The sequence below is a fragment of the Opisthocomus hoazin genome, chromosome 18 (genome assembly GCF_030867145.1).
Source record: "Opisthocomus hoazin isolate bOpiHoa1 chromosome 18, bOpiHoa1.hap1, whole genome shotgun sequence".
NCBI classification, from domain to species: Eukaryota; Metazoa; Chordata; class Aves; order Opisthocomiformes; family Opisthocomidae; genus Opisthocomus; species Opisthocomus hoazin.
Window position 1 is genome coordinate 16,092,676 of NC_134431.1, and position 24,615 is coordinate 16,117,290.

At 53.3% G+C, this 24,615-nt stretch overlaps 1 protein-coding gene across 1 annotated transcript; it reads right to left on the minus strand.

The window, feature by feature from the left end:
- Positions 1-7,982: 7,982 nt before the first annotated feature.
- Positions 7,983-24,130, minus strand: RBBP8NL (RBBP8 N-terminal like). Its single transcript, XM_075438570.1, has 13 exons — positions 24,064-24,130; positions 22,728-22,770; positions 21,714-21,809; positions 21,237-21,349; positions 20,062-20,134; positions 18,594-18,754; positions 18,007-18,089; positions 14,798-14,961; positions 12,881-13,688; positions 12,342-12,450; positions 9,810-9,871; positions 9,362-9,488; positions 7,983-8,101 (listed from the first exon to the last, which is right to left on the minus strand). The coding sequence occupies exons 1-13, from the start codon at positions 24,128-24,130 to the stop codon at positions 7,983-7,985; spliced, it is 2,025 nt and encodes a 674-aa protein (XP_075294685.1).
- Between the last annotated feature and the right edge of the window lie 485 nt (positions 24,131-24,615).

Consider the following 24,615-nt stretch of genomic DNA (forward strand, 5'->3'; position numbering starts at 1 on the left):
AGCAAGCAGGTATTAATGTATTTGCAACGTTGGACCCTTAGAATGGTAAATGTCTGTGCCAGATATGTTTAAAGAAGCTACATGACAACTCTTAATACTGCTTGCAGTTTACACCAGCAGTGAAACTGATGTCTGATGACATGACCTGAAACATGGGCACTGAGTAAAAGGTAGATTTTGAAACCGTCCTATGAAACACACACAGGTCCTATGACTTTTTATATGTCTGTTTCATGAGATCCTTTTTTGTATGCTGTTGCAAGTGGGACATCAACGCTTGTCTTATAGTATTAAGAGTATTTAATAATAATAATAGGATTAGGCTAGGAAACATCAGACAATGTTTTCTTGTAGGGTTCCATTAAAAAGCCTACTGTTAAACACAAACTCTCCCTTTAAAATCCCAAGAACATCCTCAGTATCTTATGTTGCTCAATATAGGTCAGATCTTGTGCCTAAATTATTTGGCAGAATCATCTCATATCACGGCTGCGGAAAAAAATAATTTGGGATAAAAAGGAATTAAAATCCTTCCTGCTGGCGAGCTCAACAAATAAGCCAAGGGACAAATGGGCATGGAAACCTAGCTGGGCTTGCTGCAAACAATTCTCTAGAACCCAAGATTGCATTTTAAAAAACAAATGTGTTTTTTTTCATTCTTTCCTTCTAAAAACAGCTGTAGGATGTAAATCGTCCCACTGAGTCAGCGCAGGATGAGGCAGAAAGAAGCCAGCCTCCATAGCTTTGTGGGTTGCTAACTTCAAAGCTGAATTTAGCGGTTTGAATGTTGCTGCTGTTAATGCTGGGGAGCTTTCATCTACATCTGACAAGCGAACGAGCTCACAGCGCGTGAGTACAGCGGGCACGTTGCCGTGTTTCAAGGAATCTGCCGCTAAAACAGACGGGCGGCACGTCAGCATCATTTCCACGAGTGGCAGCGGCTGGGTACAACCCTGAGCAACCTTCGCTCCCAGTTTCACAACGAGGGAATCCCCGCAGTGAGGGGAAGGAGGGAGCCCCATCTCCGTTTTGGCTCGAGATGCTCCTAATTCACACACAGCGATGCTGTTTTGGAGAAAGGCCGGACTCATCACGGTGCTGCTGCACAGCACCTTCGAGTTCTGGGCTGAAGCACGCTCCGATCTTAAGCTCTGCAAAACCCCTGGACAAACGGGAAGGCAGGTAGTTCTGCATCTGCAACAGCGTTATTGCACACATGTAAAGTGCTACTCTGAATCTCCAATACTCCACTCATGCGTGTTTTGCTCCTGGAACTCCTGCTCTACTGTAAAGGAGGCCCTGGGCTGCGTGGATACAGGTCTGAGCAGTCGGGGGCTGCTGGAGTAAGGAGCTGGTGTGGAGCGGGCCAAGCCTTCAAGTCCTTATTCCTGTCTCATATGGGGAGTAGAGTCACCAAAGTCACCAGGATTTTGATACGTGCAAGAACTGCAAGATTTGGTCTAAACATCTGATACGAGACAGCATTTTAAAGTACATATGTGGGCTGGGTGTTATAATTTTTGCAAAATCATGGCCCAAAATCAAGCAAAGATAAACAGGTCATGAGTATATTTAGGCTGGGAACCAGAAGAACAGCCTTCCAGTTGGAGGAACGGCTAGAATGAAGACAAGGCACCAGAAATTTCTGCAGACATCTTTCCAGCCTGAGCGGGGTGTGGATGGGGATCCAAGAGGCCTCAGGGGGACCAGGGTGAGCTCTGGAAGCCTGGGAGGATGACACCTAAGTGCCACGTGGATCCGGGGCTTACCGTCCCCTCTCTCCTGAACAGCCTCTAATACAAGGAGCTTGTCCCAAAGGTCCTATCACAGCTCACCCCTTTTAAATCCTCTCCTTAAATCAACATGCCCAGGGGGAACCAGCACTTTTTGGAGCCAAGATTCACACTCACCACATCCATCTAAAGACCAGCCACCGTGTTTCTGGGACTGTGGATTCTCCTGAGCTCATCTTCCCCCTCCTATGTCTCAAAAATGCCCGGAGGCACCATTCCCTCAGGTGTTACGTATGTAAGAAATCATGAAACCCTTCCTAACCACATTCACATGTTGGACCGCTCCTGTTCTCCACTGACACATCCACCTCCATCGCTCTTCTTCTGCGTCCCAAACCCACAAGATGGGTTTGACTCAAGCTGTGGGGCCCACCAGTACATTAGCCGTACGGAGTGCGGTGGTTTTCATTTGCCTCCAGTCGGTTCCAGTGGGAGTCCTGGTTTCTCCTGATCGCTGCTGGAGCGGAGTGGCCATGTCCCCTGGATTCCTGGGTGCCCACCCACCGTGGGTGACGCAATCCTCTGCTCTCGCCGCAGATTTCCAGTTACAGCAAAATAACACGCTGAGCCCCAGGAGGCCAACATTGCCGGCAGACCTCTGTGCTGATAGCTGTGTGCCTTGGAAATGACTCAGGCTCTCCCGTGTGACACAAAGGATTCAAAAAACACGGAGCTGGTAGATTTAATCGTACAGTTCTGCACTCGGGAAGGCCGTGTGCTCGAGGCAAGAAAAATGTATGTGATGTTTATGTGAGGATTTGTGAATGAAGGAGTCAAACCCCCTCCCCTGAACCATGTGGCGCCGCACTTAACATGCTGTTATTAATAGATCAATAATTTTCATGGAAGTGCCTAGTAAAATGTGTTTTCTGGAGAGGTTCCGCCGGAGATCAGCACGTCTAGCAGCGAGTTTGGTAAGAGCAGGGTGTGCAGCACTGCTTTGGTGGAGCTGGGGAACTCTCGAAGGGTTGATGACAATGTCAAGGCAGAGCAGAAAGCCGTGATGCCCAAGGGATGCAGGAGGAACATGCACTTTGGCTCAAAAACTCCTACAATAAACTTTGCTCGAAATAAAGCAGCAAAAGAACTCCCCAGTCCCCAGATCCCTCCCTTCCAAGATCCATCACTGCATGCCGGACTTGCTAAACCTCTCCGCGATTCCACAGCCTCCTTCCAAACGTGTAAAGCCTTGCCCTTGTGCTCTGTTCTGAACCCCCGAGTTGTCCCCGTCCCCTCCGAGCTCCCGGCTGCGTGCTGCAGAGCTGCACGCGAGGCTGCCTGGGTGCGTGCTGCCTTGTTCAGACGTGCAGGGTGCAGCCGACCTTGGGAAGGACCTGCACAAAATGCCCAGTCCACTTCAATCCCCAAAACAAGACTTAAGCAAGACTTCAGTGATGCCTGGAATGAGTTGTCCTGCGGTGAACTGAGGAGTGAAGCTGTGTTTCCAGAGCCAGCACTATAAATGGGCATCACTTACCGATCAGAACCACAGAATCCCAGAACGGTCAGGATTGGCAGGGACCTCTGGGGATCATCCAGTCCAACCCCCCTGCTAAAGCAGGGTCACCCAGAGCAGGCCGCACAGGACCACGTCCAGGCGGGTTTTTGTGTTTGTAAGAGTCCCTCTCAGCCATCTCTTCTCCAAGCTAAACAAGCCGATCTCCCTCAGCCTTTCCTCACTGGAGAGATGCTCCAGTCCTCTCACCATCTTTGTAGCCATCAGATCTTTGTTAAAAGCATCTCACTACAGAGACAGTGGTGCTCAGTCTTGTGAAAGGGCATGAATTAAGCCACCTTCAAAATATGTATTACCATAGAGGCAATACCACCGCAGAAGATCGCAAGGGGGAAGAATCCTATGTTTCTCTGTTTTTAGTGCTTTTGGTTCCTGCATTGCAGCCAGCCACGTCCCCAGCGCAGTTCCCTTTTGCTTCGAGCTCGTTGGACTTCCTACTTCCCGCACGGCACCCTCTCCATTACATGTGTGACAGAGGAACCTTTGTGTGGTGGCATCTTTTTTTCCAGGATGGAGATTTATACTCACAGCTAGATTTGCACAAACTTCTTTCTTACGGAATTTTACAAATGAAGTGTGGAGGGTAGCTGAAAATGTCGGTTTACTGCTGAGTTCAGTGGGAGGCTGATGCAGAGGGAGGACCCGGCGAGCTGCGAGCGGCGATCTGTGCCGTGAGCATGATTCAGCACGTACAGATGCTGAAGGATCAGGAAGAGAAGTGTTGCGATGGTTTGTTACCGGAATTGTTTCACATGACAGGCAATAAGGGAGCCAGTTGTTGCTATTTTGGGTGGACTAAAAGTGAACCGAAATGCTTACACCGTTTCTCTGTCACATCTGTGAGCAATTTCAAAGCCAACCCCTGATCTGAGTGAACCCAGGCTGTGCTCTGAACCCATTCCTCTGGGAAACCAGTTGACCCGCCCAGGCGTCCTACCTACATCGCGTCACTGATGACATCAGAGCTGTAATTTGTCAAAGCAAAACAAACGGGAGCTGCCAGCCTCCCAGAAGGACCGGTCTGTTCACGGGACAGCCGGCTTCTCTCCTGCTTTATTGCTCTGTGGGTCACAACTCTGAGGGTAACTTCAGTGGCTTGTTGGGGATCATTGTGTTAAACGTCCTTCTTGTGATGAACAGAAATGTGGCAACAAAAATGACTGAACTCTGCCAAAAGCATAGTTTGCTGGGTCTGGTACACAGATGCCTCTCGGAGGCATCAGCCAAACTCCGCTGAAGTTATTAAAAGGCTGCTGTGCTCTCAGGGCAGGCAGGAGCAGCCCGCCGGGCTGAACGCTGCCCAGTGTGTGCTGCGAGCACAGTACCTCGAGCAGAACTGAACCCGCATCCGGAAAACCTCTGGGAAGCTCCAGGGTTCCTCGCAGATCTCAGATTCCTTCGTCACAGCGGAATAGTTCAAGTCTGAGGCTGCCTGCGTGTCACCAAATCAACAGGTGCATTTATCTGTCAAGAATGACTTGAACAAAAGAACAACAAGCATAATTAAGAGAATTAATGGTCTTCAGCAGTTATCTATGCTTCCGCAACATGGTGGGGGGGTAACAGCGAGCCAGGGGCTGGGTAGGAGCTGGCTTTCCAGGGCTGGATCGAGTGCAACGCATGAAGTTTTCTTTCACTTCAGCAACCTGCTCAGAGGAGCACTTCGCTCAGAGCTGACAAAACTGTTTTTTGGTCTTATAGTTACGGGGTTGCCTTAACTCTGAAATATGTGTCCCTGCCAGCCCCTCAAACACATCCTGAATGGAGATATGGGGCATCAGCTGAAAATGCCTGCTGGATAAAGGCAGGACGCAACAGAAAAGAAAACACAAGTCCAATAAATGAAGGTGAATTCTGTTGTGGTCTTGTGCAATGGGAGGAAAAAAAATCTCTGTGGAAAAAAAAAGAAATTGAAGAGTTCATTATTTTTGGCAGGACATCCACACATTTTGCTTATCAAGGGATCATCACAGGGAGGGGATGATTTTATACTCACATAAAAGTTCCCTCCCTCCTTCAGTTTTTCTGATCCCAGGCTGCCTCCCTTCAGTAAGAGGGGCCTCTTCATAGGATTACATTTCCACTTCTTTGTTGTTTTTTTTTTTTACAGATAGGGTATTTTTGAAAGACAGATTTATCCAGTTCTGCAACGGACAGACGTGGTGCTGGCTGCCCAGGACCAAAAGGGGAAGGTGCCAGCGGTGGCTCTGATCCGCTTTCCACGGCCGTGGTCCGATGGGTGCTGTGAGCTGGGATGAATCAGCCCGCAACCCTGCATCCCCTGGCTGCCCGTCCCCTCCTCCTGCCAGCTCCTGGGCGCCGTGTCCGCGTCACAGTGCTGAGTTGCGAAGTGAGAGACAGCCGTTAACCAGGCTGAGCTGGTCCCCAGCAGAAGGTGCTCTCCCAGTTGAGGTCTGCCCATCGAGTGGCCATGCCATGAGAGCCCTGGGCTCCCTCCTGTGCTGCCCACCCACCTCCCCTGCTTCACCCGCACAGGGGACATCGCCAACACAGCTGGTGCTGGGCATGGAGGTGCCCCTTGCTCTGTTAGACCCAGTGCCGCTCTAGAACCTGGACATCTCCAGCATTTCTGATAACAGAGCTCCAGGACGTTGATTCCCAGAATACCTGGACATCTCCAGCATTTCTGATAACAGAGCTCCAGGACGTTGATTCCCAGAATATCCACTGCCAGTGGGAAACTCACAACCTGGGACTCTGCTCCTCGACACAGAGCATGACTAAAGGGTTGAGCCCGAAGGAGGTTCTCTGGCCAAGCACAGCCTCTACTGCGTGTTTTTTCCAGGGGGAGGTGGTTGCCACAGCAGTGCAAGTGAGGTGCAAATTCTTGCTGTAACTCCAGCCTACCAAACCTCACTCTGTTTATTTGGGGTTTGGCCTGGTGTTAACGGGAAGTTGCTGAGAGATGTGACTGAATGCAAAGAGGAAAAACCCATCAGCAAGAGACATGACTTCTGGCAAAGGGCTACAGTCCACCTGGGACAGGTTGAAGGTAGGCGCGTGCTAACCCACATGCTCTGCGCTAGATAGAACACCCTGTCCTGCCCCACCGCTCTGCCAAGGGTTATCTGGAGGCTGTGCTTGCCCAGCCAGCCTGCTGCTAATGAAGATGCCCCATGGCATCCAACGAGCTCTGCAAAATGGTGGAGATGGGAAGAAGATGAGAGCAGTCTGAATAATTTTTCAGCTTGGGAAGTTTAGCTGCTCTGAAATATTCTGGCAGCAATGAGTATAGCAGGAAACCCCCACCTTCCTTGGACACCCTCGCACCCTCCCTGATCCTTCCTTGGCCACCTGGATTCACCTTTCCCAGCTCCACAGCCAGTGTCGCGGCTGAGCCCACCTCCCTCAGAAGAAACCCATCTCCCTGCCCCTGCTCCCTTGCATCGGGGGCTTTTTGGGTTTTTTTTGTTGGTTTTTTTTTTTTGCTGTCTGCTTGCTGTGGGGAGGTGGGAATGTGCTGTGGGTGTGCAGAAAGGATGCTCTGGACAGCCTGAGTGGCTGGCTGGGCACCTGGCTCGATGCGGAGTGCCCTTCGTTCTTGAGAATGGGCAAACAAAATCACATTTAAATAGAAATAACCATGGGTAAAGGAAATGATGGTGCACCAGGCAGGGCAGATGCCATCTCTGGCCCTTGTCCTCTGGTCTCTCTCCGTTTTGGCCCTGTTCTCCGAACGCGCTCTAGGAACAACCCAGCCTGGCTGCTGGTGCGATGTCGTGGCTGCGGGGATGCTCGCTGCAGCCCTTCTCACCCCATCCCGGCCTGGAGACCCCTGTCACTTGGTGCTGAAGGAAACCTTGCCCATGCTTAACACATCAGAAAAAAATTGTTTAAGAACAGATTATCCAGGCGAAAACGAGCTCCCGGCAGTCCTGCCAAGGTCGGTGTGAACTGCTGAGCCGGTGCTCTGCTGCGAGCCACAGCTGGGTCTCACTCACCTGCCTTTTCCAGGCATGCAGGACACCTTGGGGAGAGGGAGCATGCAGACTCTCCCTTCCCATGCTCTTCTCCCTGTCCTCTCCAGGGACATGTCCCACCTGCCTGCCCACGTGCTTGCTCCTCACTTCACTAGAAAAGAAAACCACGGGCTTTCTCCAGGTCAAACAAGATCCACGCATGTATGAAACCTGGGTCAGGATTTAATCAATGCAGGTTTGTGCATGGGGCCCTGGGTGTTCTGCTTGGTCCCCACCCTTCAGCCAACCACCGGGACATCGCACATGGGGAGTGGGCTCTGGGTAGTCCGTTCTCCTTGCATGAAATCCCAGGGAAGAACACGGTCCTGATCCAGGGTGAGTGCCGCAAGGCAGGCATCCCCTCTTCCTAGCACCAGTCCAAGGGTCTGCTCCGGCGCAGGGCTGGGGGTCACCGAATGCGCTGCTCCACCAGCAAGGACCTGGCTGCTCCACCAGCAGAGACCTGGCTGCTCCAGGTGTCACCTGCACGGCTCTTCCTTGCCTAGCCTCTCCTGGGGCACTAAGTGAGGATTTTCAGGGTGCTCTTCTCATTAATGAGTCCTTATAAACTCCCCACGGCCTGGCCCAGCATGGCAGGAGGAGTCCCTCTCCCAGCATGGGCAGGATGGTGAGGTCTCCAAGCCGTCTTCTTTGGTCTGCAGCGTCTGTGTCACTTCTCATCCTGCCCTGTTGTTAGCTCTCCTTGGAGGTATCGTTGTGGGAAGCAGAGCAGTTCTCCGGTTCCTTTGTAATCCCCACTGAGCACTGCTCCACTTTGACTTTCTTTCTTCCTCTCATTGACTTCTTAGAACCTGTAAAGAGCATGATGACCGCAGCAGTTAACCTCAGAGCAATGGATTTACATGTACGATGTCAGCATGGCCTCATCCTGCAATAGAGACAGCGCAGGAGGAAGCAAAGCTCAGCAAAGGAAAGGTGAAAAGAAACCCCTCTCACACTCGAGATGCAGAGGTACCTGGGGGAGGCTGCTGTGACCCTGGAAGCAGAGAAAACATGGGAAGCAGAAATAGGCACAGAACTGACCCAGTGCAGGAGGGTACCTGAGAGGGTACCCAGACCAGCAGGATGCATTACTTGGTTTTCACCCCCTTCCAGTGTGGTACACGGCACACACCACGTGCTGAGAGAGGGGTTATGCCTCTCCATCACCCCATTGCTGCCACAATTGCATCCAGCCCTCACTCGGGACATCCCCATCCAGTCCCGGAGGGTGGGATTGTGTCTGCCCTGCAGAGCACGGGGCAGCTTCCTCCCGTTGCTCCGAGCGGCTGGTTGTGTAGAGCAAATCCTCTTCTCGCTCAGCTGTGGTGGTACCCACCGAGCGAGCAGGCACCCCCGAAGGCCGGGCACAGAGCAAGGGCAGCGCTTGCCTGTTAAACCAGCTCCCTTCATGCTTAGGCAACCGCCCTCTCTACATTTACGGTTGGGTCAACACTTCCCTTTCTTTACCAACAGTACGAAGGGTTCAGTAGCGGGGTATTTCTGGCAGAGCACCTTTCAGGGCTTGACAGGCACACTGTCTTATCCTTGCCCTTATCAGGAGCAGTTTTCTGCTTATTCACCTGTAGGAAACACGGGTACAACACATTCCTCTGTCGGCAGGGAAACCTCCACAGCCGCGCTGGAAGATCAACAGAGTTGGCAGAAACCTTTCTCTGCATGTCAATAACTCACCCCTGGGAATTTGGCCGTCTCCAATCCCCACCTCCCTGACTGGCTAAGCAAACATGAGGGACTTAGCCCTGTTAGCTTAGGTGCTCAGGAATGCTCTCCTGGCCACCCTGCCCAGGCTCCTTGGGCTAACCATTAGCAGGGGCTCCTCCGGCTGGAGACACAACTGTTGCCAAAACACGATGCAGCGCGTCGTATCGCAGTGAAATGAAAGACTCCGCTGTACCACCTTGGGCAAACATTTGTTTGCAGCATGGCGTGCACTCAGCAGAGGAGCACCCTCCTCTCCTCTGCCAGGAAGGCGGCTGGTGCCCTCGGGTATTTCTCACAGAAGCCCCTCGGGAAGCTGCGTGATGCCACGAGGAATTCCTCCTTCCTACCTTCTGTCCAGGGATCTTGTCCTCTTTTTCTCTTCTTCTGCAGCGCATGAGTTTTTTCTTTGGTGCAAAAATATTTCCCATCAACCTGGGCTTCTTGTAGGATATCGTCTTCGTATGGGGCAGCCACCTACACCGACAAGAAGAGCAGTCAGTCTACAAATTACTCCACTTTCCCAGGGAGCTGATGGCCCGGTGGCATTGCTGGGGACCTTTGTGACCATTGCTACAGAGTGGTGACAAATGCTGTTGCTCACAAACCCTCTTGACTAGCTGGAAAGAGTGATATGTCTGTCCCTCAGCAGCAAGTTGTGTAACAGTGTGGGAATGGGGTTTGGCATCCTCTGTAGGAAGAGCCATCACCTTCCGGAGTGAGCTCGGATGGGAACAACCCATCTTAAACCTCTTGGACCTGAGAGCCTAACCTAATGGCTGAGAAGAGCAAACGCACCTCACTGTCTGTCGTGTCCGGCTCGTCAGATTCCTGCTTCCCAGACTCAGCGTCATCGTCTTCTAAGGAAACACAAAGGGAAGGGGTTTTTGGCTGGTGGGGGGGCCCGACCATCTCACGAGCAGATGCAGACCCACCAGTCCAGGCTCTGAGAGCCATCGAGGCAGAACACAGATTCAGCAATATGTTGCAAAGCAGAGGCACTCTGAGCTACGTGGCTTGAAATGAATGTTTATGGGAGATCCAGCAGGACTCTGCTGGGGAACCAGCTCACTATAAAACTGTATCCAGAGGACTTTGCTACCCCAGGGTCTGAAGCACTGCCCTGAAGTCCATGGACACATGCGGGTTGGGAAGCTGAGGGGTATTTAAAATCTTATATTGAGCCTTCCGGTTTGAGACCCATGTGAGGAGAAATGTGTCTGGGTAAAGAGGTCAGAATGGACAATCACAGAATCACTGAATCCCAGCATGGCAGGGGTTGGAAGGGACCTCTGTGGGTCACCCAGCCCAACGCCCTGCCGAAGCAGGGTCACCCAGAGCAGGCTGCACAGGACTGCGTCCAGGCGGGTCTTGAGTGTCTCCAGAGAAGGAGACTTCACAACCTCCCTGGGCAGCCTGGGCCAGGGCTCCATCACCCTCAAAGTGAAGAAGTTCTTCATCACGTTCAGCTGGAACTTCCTCTGCTTCAGTTTGTGCCCATTGCCCCTTGTCCTGTCGCTGGGCACCACTGAAAAGAGTCTGGCCCCATCCTCCTGACACCCACCCTGCAGATATTTATAAGCATTTATAAGGTCCCCTCATCACCCTTCTCTTCTTCAGGCTGAACAATCCCGAAGCTTGCTGCCGGTCCTGGTTGGTGGCTCTCGGCAGGTAACATGTGCTGAGGATCAGAGGAAGGAAAGGCAGGGGAACTGTTTCCCTGCCCAGCAAAAAGGATTTTGCTGCACACAGGTCCCGAGGCCACACAACCCCAGACACGTAGCTGCATGCACTGACCTTTGCACGGAGCGAAGCTGCCCGGGCCAGGCACCGAGCCTCGCCGGCGGCGGCATCGCCCTGTCTGCACCCACAGTGGCACAGCCATGCTGGCCAAGGAGGGGCAGAACAGGCTGGGGACGGAGCCGTGCCCTCTTCCGAGGGGCACGGGAACCCCAGGACCTCAATACTTCTTGCTCCTGACCCCCAGGTCCAGCCAGGGTGGGACTGTCAGCAGGGCAGCCTGCCTTGCAGCCCCTGCCTGGGTGGGAGAGCAGACGGTGCTGCTTTCAGGCACTCCTGGAGCCCCGTGGCCTGACCCCGTCTCCACTTCATCCTTCCGCGGGCTAAGGTTCGCTAGAAAGTGCAGAAATATTTGTGTATTGTTTCCTGGGCTTTGTGTCGACCTTAAGGTGAGAACTGAAGAAAGCCCTGTATTCCCACACCCAGGATGTAATCAGCTGAAATTCTTCTTCTATGATGATATCTGCTCACCATGTAAATCACAGAGGACTCCCCTCCTTTTTTTTTTTTTCCACAGTGCACAATCCTGCTCTGGAGAGTGTTCCCAAACCGCTCCGACACGCCCAGACAAACTAATCCAGGCGAGCTCAACTTTCTGGCCGAGCCAGTAAGGCTGGTACCAAGCAGCTCCCAGCAGACGTGCTTCCCGCTCCGCTCCCCATGGCAGCTGCCTCCCACCCTCCCGGGCGAACTGGGTGCCCATGGCCCGTGGCAGTTGGGCAGGGAGAAAGCACCGCGTGTCCCCCGACTGAGGACACTGCTGGCTTTGGGAATGGAAAAGGCTTTTAGAGAGGATGGAGTGGGGAAAGGGAGGAGAGCATCCTGTCCTGCCTGCTGCAGGTAGCAGCATCCCTCGGTCCCCCCTCACCCCTACGTGCTGTGCCAGCACAGGGCACGCTTTGGAGCAAGGGGGCACAGACAGGGACGGGTTTTCCAGTGCTGATCCTGCAAACCTCTTGTATTTTCCCCATCTCTGCTGGGGCGACTTCTGAACTTCTTCCCAGAGAGGGGTGGGTGATACTGGAGGGGCAACGTTATCTTGTCACCCCTCCCAGTGGAGCAGGTTTTGCAGATGGTTCAGTGCTAAACTGGCGTCTTTAGTTCCTGGAGAAATTGGTGGCACCCAGCAGCTGAGTGCAGAGTGCTCTGCAGGGTTTGCAAGGCCACCCCAGGGGAGGCTCCTGGTGTGTGCTGGGCAGGGATACTGGGCTCTTCTCCACAACAGCTGGTGTTATCTTCCCCCTATAGGTACTGACCCTGAATTTTGGACTTCACTAGGGCTGAAAATCCAGCCCTCAAGGACAGAAATGTGAAACCTGAAGGTCTTCAGTGGCTCAGAAGAGCTGGGAGCCAGGAGCACCAGGGTCCCTGGCAGGGTGACCCATCCTGGTTATCTCCTGCTTTGGTCGACAGGGATTGCAGGTGTGTGCAGAACCCAGCACAGAGAACTCCCAGACATGAGATACCTTCACCAAAATGCACCTTTTGCTCTTGCCTTCTCAAATGTCACGTTTGCCTGGGGCTTTTTACCTGCTTCTCCCTTCTGTGCACTGACAGCCAGTCTCACCCCGGTCTCTGGAAGCGCCTCTGGGTCTCTCGGCGTGGAGCTGTTTGTCGGATGCGCCCGTGACAGCGGGAGCTGTGGGATACAGGGAGCACAAATGCTGCCTTCGCCAGGCAGGAGGAAAGGGCCGTCCCCAGACCTTGGGCAATGACTGTGACACCCGTGGAGACGAGCATCGCAGAGGTGTTTTTGTGCACTGGAGGTGACCTGCGGGGAGCCCAGCACCCCTCCTGTGCCGACCTGCAGGATGGGGCACAGGCTCTGCCTGTTCGTGGAGCTGGGCAGAAACCCTGCGGGCACTGGAGGGGAGAGGAGGTGGGGAGCGAGAGCCAGGGCTGGGCGGCTGTGGCTTTGCCATGTGCAAATATGTTCCCGCTGGCTTCACACACAGCAAAGCCTTCCTCCCATGGGGCATTAATGGTGGTCAGAACGGTGCCAGCACCAGTGCCAGACACCCTGGGGAGGGGAAGAGGCCACGGATGATGCCAGCATGTGCTATACTCACCACAGCTGCATCCTCCTCCTCCTTCTCCTCCTCGACAGCACCCGGCAGTGCCCGGGCGGCACTGGGCCAGTGGTACAAGAAGTCGTCCCGCTCTGCCCCGTGTCTCCCGCAGGGGCTGCAGGCTGCTGGTGCAGTGGGGCTCTCCCCCGGGCTCAGCCGTGGGCTGCTGGCCCCCCGCGGCTCCCGGCGGTTGTGCCAGCCCGTTTCCCTGCCACGGCCGGAGTCTGACAGATCCAGCGGCGCGTCTGCACCATCGTCCCTTGCTGCCTTCGTCTTTTCTTGGAGCTCGGAGCCATCCCGGCTCAGCCAAAGCTCCTTCTCTTCCTTCCCATCTGCAGCATCCTCCAGGAAGGACCTTTGCTCCTTGCACCCCGGCACGATGCTCAGCCATGGGGAGAGGGGCCGCTCCTCGGGCACAGGCTTTGGGTCTCCATCAGCCCGCTGGCCTGGCTGGCACTGCTGCATGAGGAAATGCTGCAGCCGCTCCCTGTGCTTGAGGAGGTGCAGCTTCTCCTCCAGCTGCTGATCCCTCACGTACACCATGGCGGCAGGGAGCTTCAGCAAGGCTGCGTGATCTTCCCAGCCATCACGCGACCTCGTCCTGCCCTCCATGTCCTTGGCTCTGAGCAAGTGGCTGGAGAAGCTGCCGCCATCCCGGTCGGCCGAGGCGCAGTTGCTCGCCAGCCCCAGCTGGTGCAGGGAAAGGTGCTTGTGGAGGAGACAGAGCTGCTCTCTCCGGGTGGTCAGTTTTAGGTTTTCATACGATGGAGCAACCTTGGGAGAGTCCTGTTTGCTTGCTGTTAAATATCTAAAAGGAGGAGGAAAAATAAATCACATTAGTTAGAGAATTTTCATGTGATTTCCCAGCTCCTGCAGGTGATGTGTATGTGCCCTGTTCCCTGCTGCAGCTCTTGGCCCGTGCCTTTGGGTGCTGTGCTGGGGACAAGGGTCCTGGTGGCTCTGGGTGGCTCCGGGTTCAAGCAGCTGGCGGTCGGTCACCATCCGTGTACAAATCCATCACCATCCCACCAACAGCACTCTGCTGTCCTGGTCCCCTGTCCCACGGCAGCTCCAGGCAGGGGGTTGAGCAAGTGGGGGATGCGGTGACCACTCACTTCAGCACTGCTGCTGAGAAGTCACTTGTCAAACTGTGCCTTACAGCCAGAAGCATCCTGACTACCCCCACTGGGCTTTCTTGGTGCCTTGGTGGGCCTGAAGACCTTCAGGGCAGAGGAACAGCCCACCCTCCCCTAATCTCACTCAATGGGAGATTTTTACAGCCATGCTAAGAAGGTCAGCATGGTGCGTGAGCCTGCCCTGCAAACCGAGTCCCTGCATTGCTGGTTGTCTGGCAGCTTCCGTGCGCGTGAGCTTTTCCCGGGAATGCTCAGCAGATCTACTCCCACTCTGGGAAAGCGTCTGTCTCTGCAGGTGAACTCGCTGGCTTGACGCTTCTGAAATCAATGGGGAGGATAAGCCCAGGGAAGTGCTGAGCCCTGCAGAAAAGCCCATTAGAATAGATAAGGAGGCACAGGGATTGCTGCCTCCCGTGAGGCAAGTTCTTCTCCTTCTGGATGGAGGTGGGGGCACCCACTTTGCTTTCTGGGTCTGCCTGAAGAAGCTGGAGTAACAAGAAGCTGTTCTTGTCAGATTAGATTCCAGTCATTTTTTGCTGGTGTAACTTGCTTTTGGACTAGATGACCCACAGAGGTCCCTTCCAACCCCTAACATTCTGTGATTCTGTGTGATTCTGTAAACTGGGAGACCCCCGCCCTCCCTAAGGCTGTGGGAGTAGTCTGGAGAAGAAGGTGGGCAGATACAGCGATTACCGATCACCTCATCGCAGTCTGCCCAGTGGGACAGCTGCAATGGGCCATGGATCAGGCCCACACCATGCCCCATGAGCAGGTAACTCACGCCTCAAGGCTGGGGCTGTGCTCGCGCTCTGGTGGGAGAGGAGTCTTCCTCGCCGGTGGGGACACTGCTGCCCCTGAAGGACTTCGCTCCTGGAGGCAGGGTCTGGAGCCGGGTCTCACCAGGGCAATGGTTCCATGCAGCTGGTTGGCGATCCTCTGGGATGCCTGCGGCCGGGGGGAGAAATTCCAGGTGAGCCATCCTGCTGTGCACCTTGGGCAGCGTGGGGCTAAGGGGAGCCCGGCTGAGTGGAGACACAACTCTTCACCAGCGTGAGCAAGACAGACAGGTCCTAAGTGCTCTGTTTGACACAATTCTGGTCAATATCTCAACAATATGTTCACCGGTTTTCCCAGGAAATTTCCCCTTCGTGTTTTCTAGCGGGATCTACAGTACACTTTATTTTCTGGCTGCACTGATTTGTAGCCCAGGAGGTCTTGTGCCTCCTCTCAAGTCAAGCCATGGTTCGGTGGCTTAACCAAGATAAGACCCTGCAAATTCCCTGATCCCTAGTCAGGCCACTAGACTTTATTAGTGCCATCTCCTGGCATGTGTTGATTTGATGGGTGTATTTCCAGTGGAGTACGCGTCTGCAAGGCCAGGACATTATCATCTCCATCTGCTGTCATGAAAGGCTCACCACATGTTCTGACTTGACTTTTCCCTGCCCACCTGGAGATGTCACCAGCCCTTGCTGTGATCCCTATTAATTATCCTCACAGCCTGCCTGCAGCCTTACCAAAACCCTTTTTCACCTGCTCTTTCAAGTTTTCTGTGGAGTTCAGGTAAGCAAATCCTGTGCCAAAACAGAAGCATCTATGTGGGCGTGCATGTGGGCTTGAGTTCCCATGACCAGGAACAGGGCTCCAGGTCCTGCAGTCTCCTCTCCCAGTGCCCAGTATCACCATATCACTCAGCATCCCTTGGCTGACACATACTCTCTGTGTTTGAAAGGCATGGCAGGCTTGCATCAATGCACAAAGTTGCAACCGCTGAATGTCAGGCCCTCTGAAAACACGAATATTCATTACGCTGCAGATGGAGAGACATCTGTGATGCTCTGGGGCAGGGCTGCTGTGGTGTGTTTGTTCTCAGTACCCACAGCTCCCACAGTTTACATATTCTCCAGGCTTTTCCATCTTTCTTAGTGCTCCAACTTCTTGTTTGCCCAGCTAATGGAGAGCTGGCTCTATAACTCAGGATAAGCTACACTGAAACGTGGCTTAGCACAGTTTTCCTGGGTCCTTTACTCCCGAGAGCTTTCCCCAGCAAGACATCCAAGAAAGGAACCAGCATGGTGGGCAGAGGATTTAAGGATGCTAGACGTGCTGTTATGGAGGATAAGGATCGCTTAAGTGATCTGGATGTCCACAAATCCATGGGCCCCGATGGAATGCACCCACGAGTGCTGAGGGAGCTGGCGGATGTCATTGCTGAGCCACTCTCCATCATCTTTGAGAGGTCCTGGAGGACAGGAGAGGTGCCCGAGGACTGGAGAAAGGCCAATGTCACTCCAATCTTCAAAAAGGGCAAGAAGGAGGACCCAGGGAACTACAGGCCGGTCAGCCTCACCTCCATCCCGGGAAAGGTGATGGAGCAGCTTATCCTGGAGGCCATCATGAAGCAAGTGGAAGAAAAGAAGGTTATCAGGAGTAGTCAGCATGGATTCACCAAAGGGAAATCATGCCTGACCAATCTGATAGCTTTCTACGATGACATGACTGGCTGGGTAGACGAAGGGAGAGCCGTGGATGATGTCTACCTTGACTTCAGCAAGGCTTTCGACACAGTCTCCCATGATATCCTCCTAGGGAAGCTGAGGAAGTGTGGGCTGGATGAGTGGTCGGTGAAGTGGATAGAGAACTGGCTGAATGGCAGAACTCAGAGGGTTGTCATCAGCGGCGCTGAGTCTAGTTGGAGGCTGGTGACAAGTGGTGTCCCCCAGGGGTCAGTACTGGGCCCAGTCTTGTTTAACTTCTTCATCAACGACCTGGATGAAGAGTTAGAATGTACCCTCAGCAAGTTTGCTGACGACACCAAACTGGGAGGTGTGGTAGATACACCAGAAGGCTGTGCTGCCATTCAGCGTGACCTGGATAGGCTGGAAAGCTGGGCAGAGAGGAACCTGATGAGGTTCAACAAGGGCAAGTGCAGGGTCCTGCACCTGGGGAGGAACAACCTCATGCACCAGTAGAGGCTTGGGGTGGACCTGCTGGAGAGCAGCTCTGCGGAGAGGGACCTGGGTGTCCTGGTGGACGACAGGTTAACCATGAGCCAGCAGTGTGCCCTGGCTGCCAAGAAAGCCAATGGGATCCTGGGGTGCATCAAGAAGAGTGTGGCCAGCAGGACGAGGGAGGTTCTCCTTCCCCTCTACACTGCCCTAGTGAGGCCTCATCTGGAGTACTGTGTCCAGTTCTGGGCTCCCCAGTTCAAGAAAGATGAAGAGCTACTGGAGAGAGTCCAGCGGAGGGCTACAAGGATGGTGAGGGGACAGGAGCATCTTCCTTACGAGGAGAGGTTGAGGGAACTGGGCTTGTTCAGCCTGAAGAAGAGAAGGGTGCGAGGGGACCTTATAAATGCCTACAAATATCTGAAGGGTGGGTGTCAGGAGGATGGGGCCAAGCTCTTTTCAGTGGTGCCCAGCGACAGGACAAGGGGCAATGGGCACAAACGGAAGCAGAGGAAGCTCCAGCTGAACATGAGGAAGAACTTCTTCCCTCTGAGGGTGACGGAGCACTGGAACAGGCTGCCCAGGGAGGTTGTGGAGTCTCCTTCTCTGGAGATATTCAAGACCCGCCTGGACAAGGTCCTGTGCAGCCTGCTGTAGGTGACCCTGCTTCGGCAGGGAGGTTGGACTAGATGACCTACAGAGGTCCCTTCCAACCCCTACTATTCTGTGATTCTGTGATTCTGTGATAAGCACGGGAGGAAAGAAAGATGTGAATGCTCACAGTGGGGACAGGAGTCCACGCCAAACTCCACATGCTTCACTTGCACTGAGCGGCAATTTCTGCAAAGAGGATGCATCTGGTGTTTGGTAAGAGCCCTCGCTGGCTCTGGAAATCACAAGCTACCCAAGTCCAGCTCATCATTTTATCCCCTAAGTGCTTCCTACTCATTCTCTATCCTAGTCCACCCCCCTTGATCCAGTTCAGATTATCACAGTGGTGGGGAGAAGGCCTGAGGACATCAGGCGACCTCCGGCAACTCACCATTTCTGCGAGGTTGACTTCGTGGAGGACAGTGCTCGGGGAAGTCCTGCTGCTTGGAGAGCTTCTCTGTCCTGCAGGCTTTTCTGCAAAAAAAGACACAGCCAGCCACCGTGACAGTCCCGCAGAGCAGTTGCAGGCTGTCCTGCCCTGCTGTGTGCTGGAGTCTCACAGACTCCCGAGGACGACACTGGCTGGCACCAACCACCTCATACTGAAGATTTCGAGCCAAAACTTCCTTCCGGCTCAAGCCAGCACCTGATTGAACGTACCCTCCATTGCATGTGTGGGTGGCAGCAAGGCAACCACATGGTCTCTGCATGAAATGGGTGGCGGGTCCACACCTGCACAGCACTTCTCTTACATGGAGGGCACCCAAACACTCCTTTGTTCTAAAGCAGAGGGGTGTGTTTGTCCTTTGACATGCAGTTCCCCCCAGCAGCTATCCTGTCCATGGCAGCGTCTATCTGAGCTGCTGAAAGCTTGGTCTTTGCTCTCCAGACCCTTTCCCAGAGCAGCTTTGCACCACAGTTCAAGTACTCTTCCCATCCTCAGGTCCCTTCAGTGTGGCGGGAGCCAACAGCACCCACCTTCTCCCAGCTCGAGGCCCGGCACCTCTTGGTGGGCTTCTTCGGCTCCCCTGTGAGCTGCTTTCTCGGTGCTGGTGTTCCTGCTTGCTGGGGACAGTAAAGCCAAGGGGGAGCTTGGGGTGGAGCTGCTCTCTCTGGAGGTGACTCCTGGGGGCTTTGTCCTGTCCCGGTTGAAAGGAAAAGGACATGAATGAATGAGAAGGGGCAGGAGAAGGAAGATTTGAGAGCCACTGTGCTGGGAGCTCTGAGTTACAGAGCCTGATATATAAATACAAGTATTTATATAGATACATATGTGGATATACCGGATCCTCAAACTCATCTCCTTCTATTGCACCTTATTGCTAGCTCAGCTGCAGTCTGGAGCATGGGACAGAACCAGCATGACAGCTCAAGTTCTGATTTCCCCACCTGGCCATGGGTAACATCGCAGGAAGCCACGACGTTGGGTAAGCCAAAACCCAACTGCAGCTATTGCAAAAGCTCTGTGAGAACCTGTATGTCCCCAGCTGGGCTTTCATCCTGATGTAGGGGTGGATTCAGCACGGGGATGTGGTGGCTGTCTCCTTTCACCATATCGAGCTGGTGGGACTGATTCTCTTGGTCACTATGAGGGAGTCAACGAGTCTCGGAGACCTACATTTGTGTCATGGACAAGGTCTTGGCTGGACCCTGATGCTGAGACATGGGTGTTTGGCTGGAAGTCTTCCTATCCAGCAGCCCAGGGAAGAGCAGAGCTGAGCAGGAGCACTTGGTGCTCAGCAAACCCAGCCCAGCCTACAGCTCTGAAACTCCTCAGGCCTTGGGAAGCACTGGGCAGTAAAAGCGAGGGTTTCTCTTTAAGCGGATGGTGCTTCTGTGCTCCAAAGAAAACACATTTCTAAACTAATCCCTCAGTGCTAATTCCTCTGGACTTTAAACCCTTGAGGAATGAGCAGATCTGTATATATTGGCCAGCCTGGCAGGTTACTTGGCTTTCAGCACAGCGCTCTGTGGGTTTACGAACCTGTTGGTGCAGATCCCTTCTTCCCTCTCAGTCCTGTCTCAGTCCTTTGTGTGTCACTCTCCTTCCCCAAAACCACAACCTGCTTCCCACAGACCCTCTCTGGTAGCTGCAGGAGGGGAGCTGGTGCCATGGAAAAGCCATGGAAGCCCAGGCTTAGGTCTGTGGCCAAGGCAAGCTGCCCAGTGCTTTGCATCCCATGAGCAGTCCCCATGGTTGAATACCCTTGTTCCCCAAAAACTGAATCCTTGGATGCAGGTGAACAGGAGAGTGAGCAAAAGTCAACAAGGACTTAGAGACCATTACGGGTGTTTCAGTGGCTGACTTCTACAGCAGCCCATGGGAATTAGATGTTAAGATCCCCCTGAGGACGCTGCTGTCTGGACATGGCCCTGCCCAGCGGTGGGGATGCCTCTGTCCTTACCGATACCCCTCGTAATGAATGAAACATAGCAGAGTGCTTACTCCAGGCTCCGGAGCCTCTTCAATTCTTCCTTGAGAGTTTTGTTCTCTTCCCTCAGGCGGTTCGTCTCGTTAGCTGCAGGGACACAAGTTGTGCCATGGATTCAGGCACTGTAAGAAGAGAGCTGATGCTCCTCGCAGCTTGCTGGGCTGCACAGGGGAGGAGGGGGGAGTGACACCAGGTTGCGAAGGGATGCTGAATTTCCTTCCTTCTCTGAAAACACGCCGGGGGAGATAAAAGGGAGCAACTTTCTGACTGAGGTTTGATCAGGATTGGGGTCTGCTTGCAGCCCATCCAGCTCCGGGGGAGACCCCGACGAGGCAATGGCTGCAGCATGGTGGGATGGACACAGCCAGCACCCTGCCTGTGAGCACCATCGCTGCCTACGATGAGCGGGTGCTGTGTTAGTGGGAGGGATGGGGGTCTCTGGGGGGATTGGACAAAGGCTGAGGGAGATGCGAGCACCCAGCAGCCAGGCACAGCAGCGGGAAGCAGTGAGCAGGAAGGCTCTCGGGCAGGGTGGGCTGCCACCTCGGCTTGCTGCTGCTCAAAAGCAGCACTCGGGGAGCAATGGCATAACAGGGGAGGTGAACCAAGGGCTGCTGGCACCTCTCCGTCTCTCCGAACGCCCTATCTCCTTTAGCCCCATGACCCTCCCTGGGCCAGCCAGATCCCCAGGGAAAAACACCCGGAGCTGGAGCAGTGCTGGGAGCTCTGCCAAAGCCTCGGGAGAAGATCCATCACACGTGCTGCTGGATTTCCATTTACCGGTGCTGAGCTGCTGCTGTGACTTTGCCGGAGTGTTGCCTCTGCGGTGACAAATGCAACTTTTTTCCAGGCAGCTGATGGGACCTGGCCAGCTTGGGGCTGCTCTCGGCGTGAGCATCTCTCATTTTTCTGGAGATGCAGAAGGCTGCGACCCCCCAGCTCCACCACTTTGTGTGCAAGTGGTTATCTCTGCTTGGGGGGGGACGTGGGCTGCCATCCACAGTCCTGGTCAGGTCTGAGTTTTCAAGACCCTCACACTGACATTGACTCCCTCCCCTCTCCCTGTCCCCAAAGCCCTCCTGGGTGCCTGGTCTGAGGGGGGGCTCACATGCAAATATCTGGGAGAGGCTTTGACTGAGCAAGGACCCAGGCAGGCAAAGGCGAGCTTAGAGCAGGTGGTGGTACGTACTGAGGATGAAGATGTGCTGCAGGCTCTGGAAATGGGAGGTCTCATACTCGTTCTGCTTCTTTTTCGCCAGCTCCTGTGTGACCATGCATCTGTCACAGAGACCTGCTCGCAGCCTGGAGGAAAACCCGCGGCCGGCAGCTTGTTACTACACGGTTGCCATGGGGGAAAGAAGCTCCTGCTCTCCCCATGGAGAAGCGTGAGCACCCAGTCCATCACCCAAAATTGGTGAGAGAGGTTATCATCCATGCAGCCCTGCCCTGGCCTTTCCACCCCCCCAATCCAATCCCACCACCATCAGCTTAGGAAAGCTCCTCTGTACGTGCCTGGGCTTCCCCGGATCTCCCAGAAGCTGAGTATGAGCAAACAAGAGGTTCAGGCGCTACATCCCGCTCCTGGGAAGACAGCAAACCTTGGACTCTCCCCTAGGAAGGTTCACTCACTCAACTGAATAGCACCTCATCGAAAAAGAAATCTTACCTGTTTTCCAACACCTTTACATTTTCTTTAAGGACCTTCTGCTGTTCTCTTAACTGGTGATTTTTGGCAAACAGCTCTTCAATTCTCTGAGCATCACTAATTGAAGAAACAGAACAAAGGGTTATTAGATTTCTCGCCAATATCTGTGACTTTATCTGCCGTGCCCTGTCAAGGGGAAGGATTTCTGCCCTGAGCCTGCTGTGCTGTTCACACTGGTATGGCTGAACTGCTTGTGCTTGGGTGGCAGGAGGGGAAACACATGTGTTTTTTAGAGCCCAGATGCTGCCCTGCGACACCCACCCTTGGATTTAGCAGGTTGCTTCCTCCCAGTTTATTTCTTCCCAAGAGAGCAAGCGCCCACTGGCACGAGCATCGCTTGCTGATGGGAAGACTCACAGAATCACAGAATGGTCGGGGTTGGAAGGGACCTCTCTGGGTCATCCAGTCCAACCCCCTGCCGAAGCAGGGTCACCCAGAGCAGGCTGCACAGCACCGCGTCCAGGTGGGTCTTGAATATCTCCAGAGAAGGAGACTCCACAACCTCCCTGGGCAGCCTGGGCCAGGGCTCCGTCACCCTCAGAGGGAAGAAATTCTTCCTTATCTTCAGCAGGAACTTCCTCTGCTTCAGTTTGTGCTCGTTGCCCCTTGTCCTGTTGCTGGGGACCACTGGAAAAGTTTGGCCCCATCCTCTTGAGACCCACCCTTAAGGTATTTGTAGGCATTTATAAGGTCCCCTCTCAGCCTTCTCTTCCCCAGCTCCCTCAGCCTTTCCTTGTAGGTAAAAGGCAAACTGGAGGTGGGCTGGGATCACCCCAGGTCCCTCCTGTGCGGGGGGCTTGCATGGTGAAAGTCACCAAAAGGTTTAAACTTGGCAGAGCCAGAAAGGCAAACTGTGCTTTCTAAACCAGGCAGCCTCGGCTGAGAGCCCGGGAGGTCTGAAAACAAAGCGGTGTAACCTCCCGTCTGCCCTCTGTCCCGCCGCCGCGTGGGCAGAGCAGACGTGGTGTTGCTCACCGGCACTTCTCCGTCGTCAGCTCCGTCAGCTTGCTTTGCAGACCTGGAATATTTAACAGAGGCGGAGAGGTGAGTATTCATTGCCAATTCCCCAGCACTCAGAAACAAAACGCAATGGTGGAACTTCAGGAAGGTGCTTGGCTTTGCAGAAACCTCATCAATTTGCAAACCTTATTTCTGAGAAGAATAACACATTGCCTGTGTTCAACAATATCGGTTTAATATCGCTGGAAAAGTTGTAGGAAATAGGAGCGTATTTTGTATTTCCACTATTTAGTGAGTCTGCATTTCCCTCCCACCCCCAAAAATTCTGTTGCAGTTTTGTTTCTACTTATTTCTCATTACGGCACGCATTTACCAGGTGGGCAGTATTTTATGACACTCAGGGCTGCAAAGCATCATGGAGGATATTTACAGCTGAACAAGAACGTCGTTTCTTGATGGATCTGCAGACGTTACAGCTTGTCAAATCCATTTTATGCAAAGTAGATGTAAACATGTGGTTTAAATTGCTCAACAGTTTCCTCTAACTCTCACATGGCTTGAAATTACACAAGAGAAGAATGAATTCATAAACCAGAATCCTCCAAAAGCGCTGTTGCTTTGTTCATAATATTGACACTGGGAATTATTCTAATAGGAAAACAATTGGATTTGGTTGCTTAACCTAATAGTTCTTATTTTAATAATGTATGACCCGAGGAGTATTCCCTGGAGGAATAAACTATCTAACCTGACTCTAAGGTTTTCTTTTACACAGCCTCGTATTCCTGCTGCTGCTGTCTTACAGATTATTGCACCTTTCCACTTTCCCTTTGATCCCTCAGTATCCAGACACACTCCAGTCCACGTCACTCGGAGGAGATGGCAGTGGGTGTGCATGTCAATTCTCCAGACCTCCCAATTCACCTTTATCACCACAGCAGGAGCAGGAAAGGAGCCAAATCCTCTGTGAATTAATGCTTGGAGCAAGTGGGATTCCCGCAGGTGGGATATCTACAGAGATATCGGATGCAGGAGACACCTTCTCTCTTCTGCTCCTCCTCATGGTCCAGAAAGTTACTGATTTTCTCAGCAAACCTTGTTCTCCAGTGGGATAAGATGAATAAATCACACCAAGGTGCTGTCGGATGGTGTGGTCCCCTGAGGGCCAGGCTGTGACCCTGCTTCCCCACCCATCCCCATGGGTGATGCTTGCTGAGCCCCAATTCGTGAAGCTCCATAATCTACACCTGCTCCTCCTCCCTTTGGGTTATTTCAAACCAAACAGGTCAAGGTGGCATTACAAAAAAAGGACCTCTGCTAGTTTTTAATAACACTTCTCACGTTTCCTTACCTTGGACCTCTTTCTCGTGGATTTCCTTGAGTTTATTCAGGAACTCTGCGAAACTCTCCGTGGTCATGTTCCGGGCTATGCCGCACACCGGGCTGCTTCCAGTGCAAGAATGTCCTTTCGTTTCAAATTATTCAGGTTTCAGCCTAAAATAGAAACAAAAAGCCCATTAAAAGAGAAGTGTCTTGTGTATGTGGTGTTCTGTAAATTCTTAGAAACAGGACAAAGCCCATGTGTAGAAAGTGAAATCATTTGCTAAACCACAGACGTGCACAAAGCAGCAAGCTCAGCCGCGGAGGCATTTTCAGACCCGTCCACCCTGTCTCCACCCCAGGCTGAGCGTCCAGGCGAAGTGGAGAGCTATGGTTTGGAAGATGGGAGAACTGAAAGCCCAGCTGAAAAAATCAGGCTTTTACTCTACTTTTTGAGCTGTTCAAATAGCATTTCTCTGGGATGAGGTGAGGCAGGGCATCTTCTGGAGGAAGGGACTGCAGGGCTTGTGTTGGGACCACTTTGCTGGGGACTGATGATGGGAAACCTCGTAGCAGCTTTGGT